General features: G+C 43.2%; 1 protein-coding gene across 1 annotated transcript in view; it reads left to right on the top strand.

The window, feature by feature from the left end:
* The window catches only part of WNT2 (Wnt family member 2), a 43899-nt gene extending 39694 nt beyond the window's left edge, over window positions 1-4205 (top strand). The window contains exon 5 of the mRNA XM_027539610.1: window positions 3104-4205. Within this exon, the coding sequence (XP_027395411.1) occupies window positions 3104-3333 (230 nt within the window). The 3' untranslated portion in view covers window positions 3334-4205. The remainder of the gene's footprint in view (window positions 1-3103) is intronic.
* Window positions 4206-12938: the final 8733 nt, after the last annotated feature.

Here is a 12938-nt window from a genome sequence, read left to right as displayed (position 1 = left end):
TCAGATTTATCATTTTGACATATTTTTCTCTGAATAAAAATCTGGACTGGCTCACCGCCCACCATGCAATAAAGTCCTAATTGTAGCAAAGCAGGAAGACTCTTTGGCTCCAACCTCCCTTTCCGTGTTTGTTGCCTAACATGCAACCTCTGCCTCGGTCACGTTGAATCTACACAGTCTCTTGTGTACTTGACCTCCAAGTTTCTACTGGGAGGTTCTCTCTTGCCAGAAAGGCCTGTCACCCCATTCTCCCTTCAATCTTCTATTCATCCTTCATGTCTTATATCTAATGCCACCTCCTCTACAAAACCATTAACAGCTCCTTTTCTGATCCTGTTCGCTACTATTAATATTAATAAATATCATTATGATAATATGCTTCATGCACTCTCCCTAGAACATAAACTCCTCAAAGCAGGCAGGATTTTTGTTTTGTTCATTGACACAGCTCAAGCTCCCAGAACTAGGCCTAGCACATAGTAGGCACTTTTGTTAAACACTCGTTAAGTGAATGAATGAAGTGAAGTGTTAGTCACTCAGCTGTGTCTTACTCTTTGTGACCCCCATCAACTGTAGCCTGCCAGGCTCCTCTGTCCATGGGATTCTCCAGGCAAGAATACTGGAGTGGGTAGGCATTCCCTTCTCCAGGGGATCTTCCCCATCCAGGGATTGAACCCAAGTCTCTTGCATTGCAGGGAATTTCTTTACCATCTGGGCCCAAGTGAATGAACGGTTAACATTTATTGAGCACTTATTATGCCAGGCGCCTCCAAGCATAATCTCATTCCATCCTCACCACAACCCCTGAGGAAGGAACTGTTTTTATCCCAATTTTGCATGGGAGGAAACTGAAGCTTAATGAGATTAAGTAATTTATCTTACTTAATTTACCCAAGGTCACACAGTCATACATGGTAAAGCTAGGATTTGAACCCTGATCTGTCCAAGCCCTAAATAACCTCACTCTATTGTCTTGAGCTTTATGGTGCTATTTTCACAAAACCCTACCATTGGCTATAGAAAGTCTTCAGCAAATGGAGCAGTTATCTTGAAGTAATGGAAATACCTCTTTACATATTTATCTCTTCCTTGTATTATGAGTTTCCTGTGAATCAGAACTGAACTAAAATCCTAATTATTTTATTTCCTCATCATCACCACCAAAACCCCAAGTAGCCACACAATGTCTTACACATTTGCATTCACTAAATATTTACTGAAGTAAATAAATGGGTGTGCTGTTAAGAGGCAGCATTTGGCAGTGAGTCCTTTCTGCACAGTAATTCTGAGTACTGTCCTGATGGTCGCCCCGAATCTGGCTGCTGTCTCTTCTAACCCTTTGCTTCTTCAGCATGATGTAGGCTCCGAGCCATCCCTGGCTGACCCACCCACCACCCTGACCCCAGCCCTTTGCCATCCTTCCTGTCCTTATGAAATTCCCCTGCCTGTCTTCCTGCGGTCAGTGGCCTGATCACGCAGAGCAAGTCCTGCCCCTCCTACTCTTCTTCTTGACCTCATGCCCTGCTTGAACCTGGCTGCTTCTCTGGTCATTCTTGACAGGCAGGGCAACATGACATTTATATAGATAATTGGAACACAGGGTGGAATGTGATAAACAGAGTCACGAGGCACCGGAGGAGTTATAAAGAGGGAGAAATTCCTAGTTAAATAACGGAGCAATGGAAAATGAAGTCACTGTCTTTTTCATCCTGATAAAAGTTTTTGTTTTGTTTAGTTTTTCAGTAAGAGTTTAGCTTCTCTAGGTTTGTAGATTATATAGGACTGTCAATCACAAGTAATAGAAACTTGAGTGGTTTACGCTAAAAGGGGAAATTTATTACAAGGATACAGGGTGTCTAGGAATCCAAAGGCTGGGATGCAGCCAGACCTCCGAGAGAAATGTCCAGAAAACAGTCCAGCATCTGGGCAGCGTTCTCATTCCATGTCTTGTCCTCACTGTCTCTGGACGTCTGTCTCGTCTTGTCTGTGTGATGTCTTCTCACCCACAGACCACATCATGGTACACAGCTGCCAACAGCTACCGAGTTTACACTTGGAGTTTGTACTGTCTCCATCGGAAGCACAAATCCTCAGGGAAATCTACCCGAGTGGCCCAGTTCAAGTCAGTGCCCACCCCTGGCCCAGTCACCTACTGCTGACAGAGAAGACTCACGTTGCTTACATTGCTGCCAGGCGCCCTGCTCTGAGCACAAAGGATCACTATGAGCTGAGCAGGCTCTACAAATGTCCGCTACCCTTGGTTCTGCTGTCTGATAGCACTCCTGTAAAAGAGTTCTGAGTGCTTCCCCACGAAAAGAACAATTAAGAGGCTTCCTATCTTTGAGATTCTTGGAGAAACAAATACATAAATATGAATTGCCATGTAGCAAGCATCATCCTAAATAACGAAGACAATGTCCACTAGTCATTTCTAACAGGCTTTTTATACCAGTTTTGTTTATCAAAGACCTAGAATCCTGTCTTCAACCAGGTATCTCACACACATCTCAATGGCTCACTAGACCAACACACAAAAGATAAACCAGGCTGAGCATGGCTCCCTCCTCAAGGCCTTACACAAATGGTGCCCACACATCCCCTTCAGCAAGCAGAGCTCTCTAACCTTTCCTAGAAGCCAGTGTAATCAGGTCCAGGGAGGCAGAATCTCCTCCCTTGCAAGAGGTCCATACCCTGACAGATTCCAAGAGAGCTAACTTTGGCCACTGCTTCCTTAGTGCAGTTTAAGGTCAGGAGAGGGAGGATCAGGACAGGTCCTTCTTTCATTCTGATCTGGCCTTGGCCATCCAGTGACCCATCAGTCCAAGGCTGGGTAAGGGTAAGCAGAAAAGTCCATCCAACTTACAGTGGCAGTGCTGGAGTCAAGATGCCCAGGACAGCCCCAGGGCTTCATGTCCATCCTTCCTGGATGTGGCCCTTGCTGCCATTGCCTCCGAGGCTGACATGCGCTGTGTGGTCCAGCCCTGGGCTGTGGTGAGGTGGCATCGGGGCCCAGTCCTGGAGGATGATCTCGGAACCCTTCCTTCAGAAGAATGCTGTATTCCACCCATGCTAATTCAGTAACATGCCCTGACCTGTCTTCCAGGCTCCCTGGGTACAGCGGGCCGTGTGTGCAACCTGACTTCCCGGGGCATGGACAGCTGCGAAGTCATGTGCTGTGGCAGAGGCTACGACACCTCCCACATTACCCGGAAGACCAAGTGTGAGTGTAAGTTCCACTGGTGCTGTGCCGTGCGCTGCCAGGACTGCGTGGAGGCCCTGGACGTGCACACGTGCAAGGCCCCGAAGAGCCCCGACTGGGCTGCTCCGACATGACCCCAGTGGAGGCTATCATCCAGCTTCCCTCCCGCAAGGACTCCATTGGATCTGCAAGGATGCTGGGCCTTTGGGTTCTCTCTGGGAGATACTTCCTGAGGCACAGAAGCCCCTTCCCCCTCCCTGGGGGGCCAGGACAGGGGCCACACGCTGCACACTAAGTCTTCCCTATTTTCTCTGACTTCTGGCATCCTGGGACATGTCTCTTCCTGGTCACAACAGGTTGTTAGAGGAGCGGAGGGGCCAGGTCACTGTTTCCACCCCCCTCAACATTTCCTCTTTCTAGAGCAGATGACTAGAGAGAAAAAGTGTCTCAAATGAGCTTCCTCTGTGTTTTTCAACAAATGTTCACAGTTAAGAAATTCTATACTTCTCTCTGGAGGGTAAAGTAAAGAAAGCAGAATCAGTCCCCACTGATTTAACTTTAATTCTTGAAAAGACCAAGCAAGGCTTTTGCCTGATAAAGTGATTTTCACAGCCTGCTACCTCTGGGGTAATCAATCGGTAATTGGCTGGAGAAAAATGGCTTTCAATAAACTTCAGGTTTCAAATGCATGTATTTCAAGGCATTTGTTGCCATATTAAAATCTGATGTGACAAGGTGGGTCTGTTGTCCATTGGTACAGTTTGGAATCTGTGCAATAGCAAAAGCCTCAGAAAGTGACTGCTTTGCATTACTGTCCACTCAATATAAAGAACCTTTTAGGGAATGAGATTTGAAGATAATTAAAAAGGAGACTTATGATCTGGCAGTATTCTGTAAGTACTGGGTGAAGATGGAGGGAAGTAGCGTAGAGAGTGGAAGGTTAGAAAATGTGTCTGTACAACATGATAAGGGGGAAAGTGGGGAATAAAATTCCTACTTGGTGTGATGCCTGTGGCCCATGGAATTTTGTAACTGAAATGACTTTGAAAATGAACACTTTTGAAATGACAAGACCAGGGAACCAAATTGCTGACAGAGAGGTTTCCAAAGCAGTCATGCCCAGACAACCTCTACCATAAGCAAATGCCTAAAAGTTGTCCACATACACAAGGGAGCATCAGCCAGTACTCATCTCCCTTCAAGCACACCGTTAAAGACCTGTCATGTTTAACTGTGTTATTTGATGTTTATATGACGACAAGATACCCTAACCTAAAGCAAATGACACGTAACTTTGCTTATGAAGTTGGTAACTCTAGTGTATTATATTGCAAACAAATTATAACTTGGAGACTATAGTTAAGGGACCCAGCTGTAATTATGGAAACATCAATAAGCAAATTGTGGTGGGCTTCTGCCCTAAACCAAAAATTGACATCCAGGGGAAATGGAGAGGCTGCCTGCCCTACTTAATGTATCAGATGAAAGAAAGGTGAAATACATGAAGGTACTCCTTCTGCCCTGTCCAGTTAGCGTCTAGATCTAAATGTGATCTCTTCACACAGCGACGCTAACTAACAGGATGGTTCCCTTCAGGCATCTTGTGTCAAATCACTGATGCTGCTCATCCTTGGATATTTTGGCTTTCACGTTCTCTGTCCTTGCTTTAGACAGGACATTTAGACCAAGGCTTATAGATAGCAACCTTATGGAGTGTTTTGTCATAATGATATTTGCCCCTTCAGTTTCAGTTCAGTCCCTCAGTCGTGTCTGACTCTTTGCAACCCCATGAACTGCAGCATACCAGGCCTCCCTGTCCATCACCAACTCCCGGAGTTCACTCAAACTCATGTCCATTGAGTTGGTGATGCCATCCAACCATCTCATCCTCTGTCGTCCCCTTCTCCTGCCCTCAATCTTTCCCAGCATCAGGGTCTTTTCAAATGAGTCAGCTCTTCGCATCAGGTGGCCAAAGTATTGGAGTTTCAGCTCTAACATCAGTCCTTCCAATGAACACCCAGGACTGATCTCCTTTAGGATGGACTGGTTGGATCTCCTTGCAGTCCAAGGGACTCTCAAGAGTCTTCTCCAACACCACAGTTCAAAAGCATCAATTCTTTGGCACTCAGCTGTCTTTATAGTCCAATTTTCACATCCATACATGACTACTAGAAAAACCATAGCCTTGACTAGATGGACCTTTGTTGACAAAGTAATGTCTCTGCTTTTTAATATGCTGTCTAGTGGTCATAACTTTCCTTCCAATGAGTAAGCTTCTTTTAATTTCATGGTTGCAATCACCCTTCTCAAAAATGACAGGATTCATCTCTTTGCCCTCACTGCCAAATCCTAAAAAAGAGTGAAGTCGCTCAGTCATGTCTGACTCTTTGTGCCCCCATGGACTGTAGCCTACCACGCTCCTCTGTCCATGGGATTTTCCAGGCAAGAGTACTGGAGTGGGTTGCCATTTCCTTCTGCAGAGGATCTTCCCAACCCAGGGACTGAACCTGGGTCTCCCGCATTGTAGGCAGATGCTTTACCATCTAATTTTTCCAAAGTGGCTATTCCTTCTTTTTATTCTGTGGATTTAGAGGGAAGGAGTGAAGTGTTATGGTGGCTGCTCTGGGTCCAATGTGGGCCTGGGGGTCTCGTGGGAGGCCAAGCAGTGGGACTCAGTCTTGGTTACACTGATGCTTGAACCATCAGCACCTCTTTTCCTGCTGGATAAATTGTGAAGTCATAAATCTATGGATATAGTTAGACATAGAAAGGATCTGGGAGGACATTTTAGTTCCCCTCAGCTTGTACCTGGAAAAACTGAGATCAAAAGATGTAAAGGGATCTACAGAAATACCAGTCATTACCCTGATGCTCCTACAAACAGAAACACACTCAAAGTCTTCAAGAAAGTTAGGCACTTTATCTCTTAAATGAAACTAGTTTGTCTCCGAATTAACCTGGTAGATTCTAAGCAATTTTAACATCTTGAGGGGATGTTCATTGTTTGTTTATCCATGGCATGTTTAGATCTGACTTTCTTTTTATGCTGAAATGTATCCTTCATGATAAGGAACAAGGGGACAAGGCATGTCCCTTGCTCATAAATTGCCTCTTGCTACATAAATTGTCCTAATTTGTAAGAGAGACTATGGCAACCTTCTCAAGCAGCAGTAGATTAAGCCACTGTGGAGGGCAAAATAAGAGAGTGAAATATTTTTACCGGCTTTTACTTATGAAAGAGAAAATCTCCATTCTTTGGGGGAAATTCTCCAAATTTTTTAAAAGGTGAAGTTAATTTCAAACTCATTTTTTCTAACACTTGGTAAAGTATCAATGTTTCATGACTCTAAAAGATACTAAACTCTTGATTATCCAGGCTTTTAAGGGAATATGGCATGGATTTACCCAAAATAAAACAATGAGAGACTCCATTCAGGTCAAATCCCCTTATGAATTTCCCCTCAATAAAAAAATCGTATTAGAAATGGAAGTTTTCTAAGCCCAAGATCATGTCTTTTCGTTTGCTTGTGGTGCCAACTGATCTTTGTATTCTGTGAACACCCTTTGTCAAGGTGCATTCTAGTTACAGCGTCCTGGACGGTCACTCTGAGAGCATTAACACCTTACCTTAAGAGGCCAGTTAGGGACTTCCCTGTGGCCCAGGGGCTAAGACTCTGTGCTCCCAGTGCAGGGGCCCCAGGTTTGAACTCTGGTCAGGGACCTGGATCCTACATGTCATAACTGAAGAGTTCACAGGCCACAACTAAAGATCCCTCGTGCCGAAACAAAGATCCCATGTGCTGAAACAAAGATCCCGCGTGCCAAAACAAAGATCCCACGTGCCACAACCTACAACCCAGAGTGGCTAAATAAATAAATATTAAAAAGAAAAGAAAAGGAGAGACAAATTTATCTCCTTAAATGGCTTAAACTCAAGCACGAGCACCCCTGGAGCCATGATCACACTTGGCTCTGGCTCTGTGCCCCTTGGGGATGGGGACCCTGACCTGTTACTGGACCACAGTTGCTTCAGGATGGGAGGAGAGGTACAAGCACCCCGAGGTGTAGAACACTGCCCATCTGCTCTGCCTTACAATGGGTGTCACTAGATCGGACACAGCATCCCAGAAGATCCACCAAAAATGGCAATTTAATCTGCACGTGGCCTGATCATGGGAGGAGAAGTGAGAAGGAAAGAGCCAGGTAACTATTGCCAAGAGACCAGCTGAGTCTGGCAACGGTGGAGTGTGGCTTTTTCAGCTCTGGTGGGTAGCCCCCAGCCTCCTGCTGCTGCTGCGCCCGTCCCCTCCCAGCACTGACTTCTAGGCATCTGGAGGCCCTGAGCCTCAGGCCATTGCTCAGCTGTCCATACCTGGTGTCCAGCTCTGCTCCCAGCTGCCAATGTTAATTTCAAGAGATGTTTTCAATTGTCACAACCACTTGCCTTTTTATAGGAGTCATTACAAAGCTTGAAAACATCAGGTATCATATTTCTTTTTCAAAGAAGGTAGCTTTAAAGTCAGAAAAATCTAACGTCACATCGGCATTTCTCGGCCTTATTAACTTATTAAAGAATCTTACATTGACTCTACAAGACCTACAGCAGGCCTCTCTCTCTCTGGGACAGCCAACGTGACTGTACATGTGCTTGGGTTTGATGGTATTTTCAGGCCAGGATATTGTTATTACTTCTCATTTATTAAAGGCTGGCCCAGGGCTGATGTCTTGCTCAGCTAAAGAACATTCATCTCCCCTCTTGCCCACTCTCAAAATAAAGGCTCAGAGAGGTATCCAATGGACCAGAACCGTTCTTTTGTCTATTTACTGTACTTCAACCTGAGTTTCCTTATCTTAAGAGCAAGAGTTGCACTGTCAACAAATAGACCTCCCAGTTCCAAAGCCTGTAAACTGCTCTTGTCAGGTCTGCACTGACCTTCTGCAAAGCGGTCTGCTGGTGTAAGCTGACAACTAAGGTGTGCTGATTCTAACCTCCTCCTTACCTAGGCAGAGAAAACTTTCACTCATCCATGAGAATGTTCTTTACATTTTTCTGGGGATCAGCAAAGTGACAGGTGGCTTGCAAAGCCCAACATGATCATTATTTTTCTAAATCATCATTGTTCAAGATCTAGTTTTTTTTTCCCCCTGATATTCACATAGATTCTTGTTTAGCCAAACCTCCCACGTCCAAAAGCTAATAAAAGTGTCAGGCAGACTGTTACAAAGAACTATTGTTATTTACAAGTCTACATTTTCTGTGAAATCAAAACATATTAAAGCGAATTTTCGGTGTTGACATTGTTATTCTAAACTCGTGATAGTCTTGCCAAACCCTCTGGTGAAAAGAAGTTACGGAAATTATTCCCTTGTCTTTTCTTGGGATCACACTTAACACCTTGATTAACAGGTGTCTTTCAATCTGTAAAGATTTTCAGGGAAGGCATACCTTACTATGATAACTAGCTTGTGAGTTCACAGGTAAGATATATTCTAGATTAAGAAATTATTCCAGATGTTCACCTGTGTTCTCCTGGGGTTGTCATCTAAGTGCTCACCACCTCTCAGTACCAGCATGCTTTGGTAGCACAGCAGCTAGACCCCGCCCCATCAACTTCTCTCTGTTATTGTTGTCTGTATCAGTGCTTGCTCTTGGCTAACATGTTGTTTTTTTCCCCTCAGCTTAATTAAAAACATATAAGATCTCTAACGACTTCACTGAAATCTGTGCATCCAGACTGTGTGTGCCACTTAACATATAAGCAGCAAAAGCTCAGAAAATGGAAATAAACTCTCCCACAGCAAGGGAAATCTGCCCCTCCCTGCATTTTCTCTTCCCTGATGAACTATGTTTTGGGGTGACCTAAGCAAAGTACTGAGAGTACTTCAAGCACTCCAAGGTGATCAGCCCCCTAGTTGGGCTTCGCCTGGTCCCTCTAGAGTTCCATCATTCCTTCTAGAAACTCTCACACTTGAATGATCTAAAGAAGAGGTAGCAACACAAAACATGTGTCTGTGTGTGTTTTTCAAAGGGCATTTCCCCCAAATATTTTTTGCCCAGACACTGTCAACAAAATTCCCCTTTTATCTAAGCCTTTGTACAAGAGGACTGTCCTGTACATTGTAGGATCTTTAGAAGCAACCCCGGTTTCTAATCTCTGGATACCAGGAGCAACTTCCCTGCTCCCACCTGCGACAACCGGCAGGGTCTCTAAACATTGTCGGATGCCCTCGGAGGGTGGGGGGCGGGGAGAGGGAGGTGACAGTGAAACAATTTCCAGTTGAGAACGGGGGATCTAGCATTTTAAGGCATCTTATTAAAATGAAGTCACACATATTCATGCCATTGTCAGACAGAACATCTCCTTGGGAGTCTTATCTTAATGGGATTAATGCTCAGCATTAATACAACAGACCAGCTGGGAAGGGAGATTTGGGACAGGGTATAGTCACAGAACTTCCCAACACAGAGACAGGATGACCAGGCTGGGACTTGCGGGTCACTCAGACCTATGCTGTTGTGTCCTGGGAGGGTGGGAAAGCACGGGGCTCCTGGGTTTCTGCTGACAGGAATCAAAGGCAGGATAAAAGGTCAGCAAGGGGAAACAATAATGTGGTTTTAGAAGCTGGAAGCAGAATTTTTCTTAGGGATTCCTCAGTTTCACAACACAGGAATAAAAAGCCCCAAAATATGACCCGGAAGGTGGAGGAGTGAGAATGTTCTAGCTCATCCTAACATAGCTGAGTAATTTCGAGCTTCTCAGGACAGAGAGGGGTAATGTCCAATGGGGGCCTGGCAAGATGAAGGAAGTCTGAGTTTCAAGCCAAGAGATAGTGAAAACTTTCAGTGGAAGACCAGGGTGGGCATCAGCTGCAGGTTGTTTGTTGTACGAACACAAACACAAGAGCCTATTATAAAACACACAGTTGTCCTTATTACAAGTACCCTAGCCTTGTGGGGTGATATTTTAGTGAAGTGAATGCATTCAGAAAGCTGTCCAACATTTGCCAACGAAGGTGGGAAAGGGCCAACGTGTGCTGGACGTGAGGTGGGGCAGAGTGGAAGAAGAAAGACACTGATTATAGACAATATGAAGCATGATCCCAGCTGACTGGAGAACTTGGGTAGGATGACAACTGGCTAAAGGAAGAATATGGAAAGCCTGTTTTCTTTTACTTGATAATTTTTCATGGGTCAAACTGGATTTACATATAGGCTACACAAAGAAGTAGAGAGCAGATGAGAACCACTTGGGTGAACAAAAGAACTCTTCATCTGTTCCTCCATGCTATGATCCAGTTTTAGATAATACAGCATGGGTAAAATCTGATCAACACGATCAATCTACCATTTAGACTATTTTTGGACTCAACTTGATTTTGTAATTTCCGAGTACTGACTAACCCTGTGAAAGCCCCTGTAATTCAATCACAGGCTCTGGATTTCCCCAGGCAGTCCACACAATCCTATCTTAATAGCATCATAGGCTTTCCTAAGTTCCATGCATGAGAGGAATCACATTACTGCCTGTAAAGTCAATTCAAATGCTTCAGTGATGAAGATGCATCCAGTATCCACTGGCTGGCTTGCTCGTACCGGTTACTTGGGCAGAGGCTGGGGAGTTTGGCAAACCCATCTGTAAATGTTTAGGGGCTTCATGTTACAGGTGGAGGTTGCACACCAGCCAAGCCAATATCAGGAAATACAGAAAAAGAAATTTGAATTGTAGTCTCCAAAAGTCTACCCACCCACATAAACTTTGGCATCTGCCCCTTGACCATTTTTCTCCAACAGTAATGAAGACTTCATGAAAGGCCTTGAACTCTAAGTCGTCCCTGTTGAATTGTGCTTAATCAAGGCAAATATTCCCAGCCTAAGAGGACAGCTAGAAGAAGAAAGGAGTAGAGATTTAATTTTCTTATATATTGCCGTAACTATAAACAATGCCTTATCTTCTCAATAACTCTCATGAAATAACAAGCGCTTGTGTTTTTTAAAGTATTTACACCAGCCCTTAGAGATTTTATTAGACTCATGATTCACAGATGAGAAATTTTCCTCCTCTACAGTGTTTAGTAACTGGAGTAAGAATTACTCAGTAGACTGTCTATACAGACAAATGAATCTGAATATGTCTTCTGGCTATTAACCCATCATTTACTGGTGATTTTTATTTATCAATGTTTTTCTGAGCTGACTGATTGGGTCAAGATGATCCCTCTGGTTTGAATACTGTAGACATAGAATTAAACAGTTTCTGAAAATTATGTTGCTCTGTCATATGGATATAGGATTTCAGCAGAGCAGCACAAATTCTCCTAAAATTCACGGAATCACAGAATGCCACAGTTGGAAGGAACCATACACATAATTTATTCCCAACTTCTCATTTTATTCATGGGAAAACAAAAGAAATGTCACAGTTTTGAACTGTGATGTAAGCAAGACACTGAATCATCTTCAGGGAAGAACAATTATTATTCATTCCATCAGTCTGTGCTGAGCATCTCCAGTGAGTCAACCTCTATGCTACATACTGGAAACACAGCAGTGACTAAGACAGACATGCCCTTGCCCAGAGGCTTCCGGGGGGCTACACGGGACACGTAGATTTCACTTCTTACTTTACAAGCACTTTCAAATGTGTGGCTGGATTTAGTCCTTTGAACCACCCTTAGATATAGATATGATTATCCTCTTTTTTTTTTAGGTAAGTTTCAAAGAGATTTAGTAATTTGCTCAAGATCATAAAAAGGCTTATAAGAGAGAGAACCTGGACTCAAAATTCATTTGCAAGTCTCACTCCAGTGGTCTCGCTAGTGCCAGCTCCTTGATTAAAACTCAAGGAGCTAGTATATATATGTCAGTGCTACTTTCCCAATTTGTCCCACCCTCTCCTTCCCCTGCTGTGTCCACAAGTCTGTTCGCTATGTCTGCACCTCCATTCCTTCCCTGTAAACCGTTGTTGTATGGCAGAAACCAACGTAATATTGTATAGCAATTATCCTCCAATTAAAAATAAAATTAAAAAGAACCTCAAGAAGTATTCTATCCAGTGGGTTACTGAAAACTACTTAGTTGGTTCCATGACATATTTTTCAGTGGACATGTGGACTGCCAGAGGATTTCTGATTTCATTTATGTGCAAGCCAGATGCAAATCATCTGTAGAGTCACATGTAAAAAAGCTCTTCTAGAAAGTGACTATTAGTTACACATCTAACAAGTATTTATATTTAAAATACATATACATAATAATAATAAAAAAATTTTTTTAAACAAAAAAATAAAATACAATGGTCTTAAAGTCTTCTAGAAAATATAAGGTTTCTGGCCATAAGAAGTCTATTTACTCTCTCAGGGGGATATTGACTCCACAACTGAAGAGGGTTCAAAAATATTCTGTATCAATTCAAACATGACATGGATTATGATTTATTCAAGAGTTTTCATCAAATTCCTCTCTAATGCTGATTACTCAGGTTGAATTAACATGTCAACAATTTTTTAAATATTTTTCATAATAGTCTTGCCTTATTACCCTAAAATAGGGAGATGGTTAAAATTTTCTTAGCAACAGTACTCAAGAAAAAACTTTCAGAACTGTATTCAAATGTAAGACTGTATTTTAAAATATTTTAAAGGTATAAAGTGCTTATAAATATGATATTAGCATATAGAGGCAATAGTGACATTTTTACCTTGTTTAACAAGAACTATGGGTGGTCTTTCTCTCCATAAA

Source organism: Bos indicus x Bos taurus, chromosome 4, assembly GCF_003369695.1.
Source record: "Bos indicus x Bos taurus breed Angus x Brahman F1 hybrid chromosome 4, Bos_hybrid_MaternalHap_v2.0, whole genome shotgun sequence".
In the NCBI taxonomy this organism is placed as follows: domain Eukaryota; kingdom Metazoa; phylum Chordata; class Mammalia; order Artiodactyla; family Bovidae; genus Bos; species Bos indicus x Bos taurus.
The sequence above is the reverse complement of the archived record's forward strand: the minus strand, read 5'-3'. Positions and strand labels throughout refer to the sequence as shown.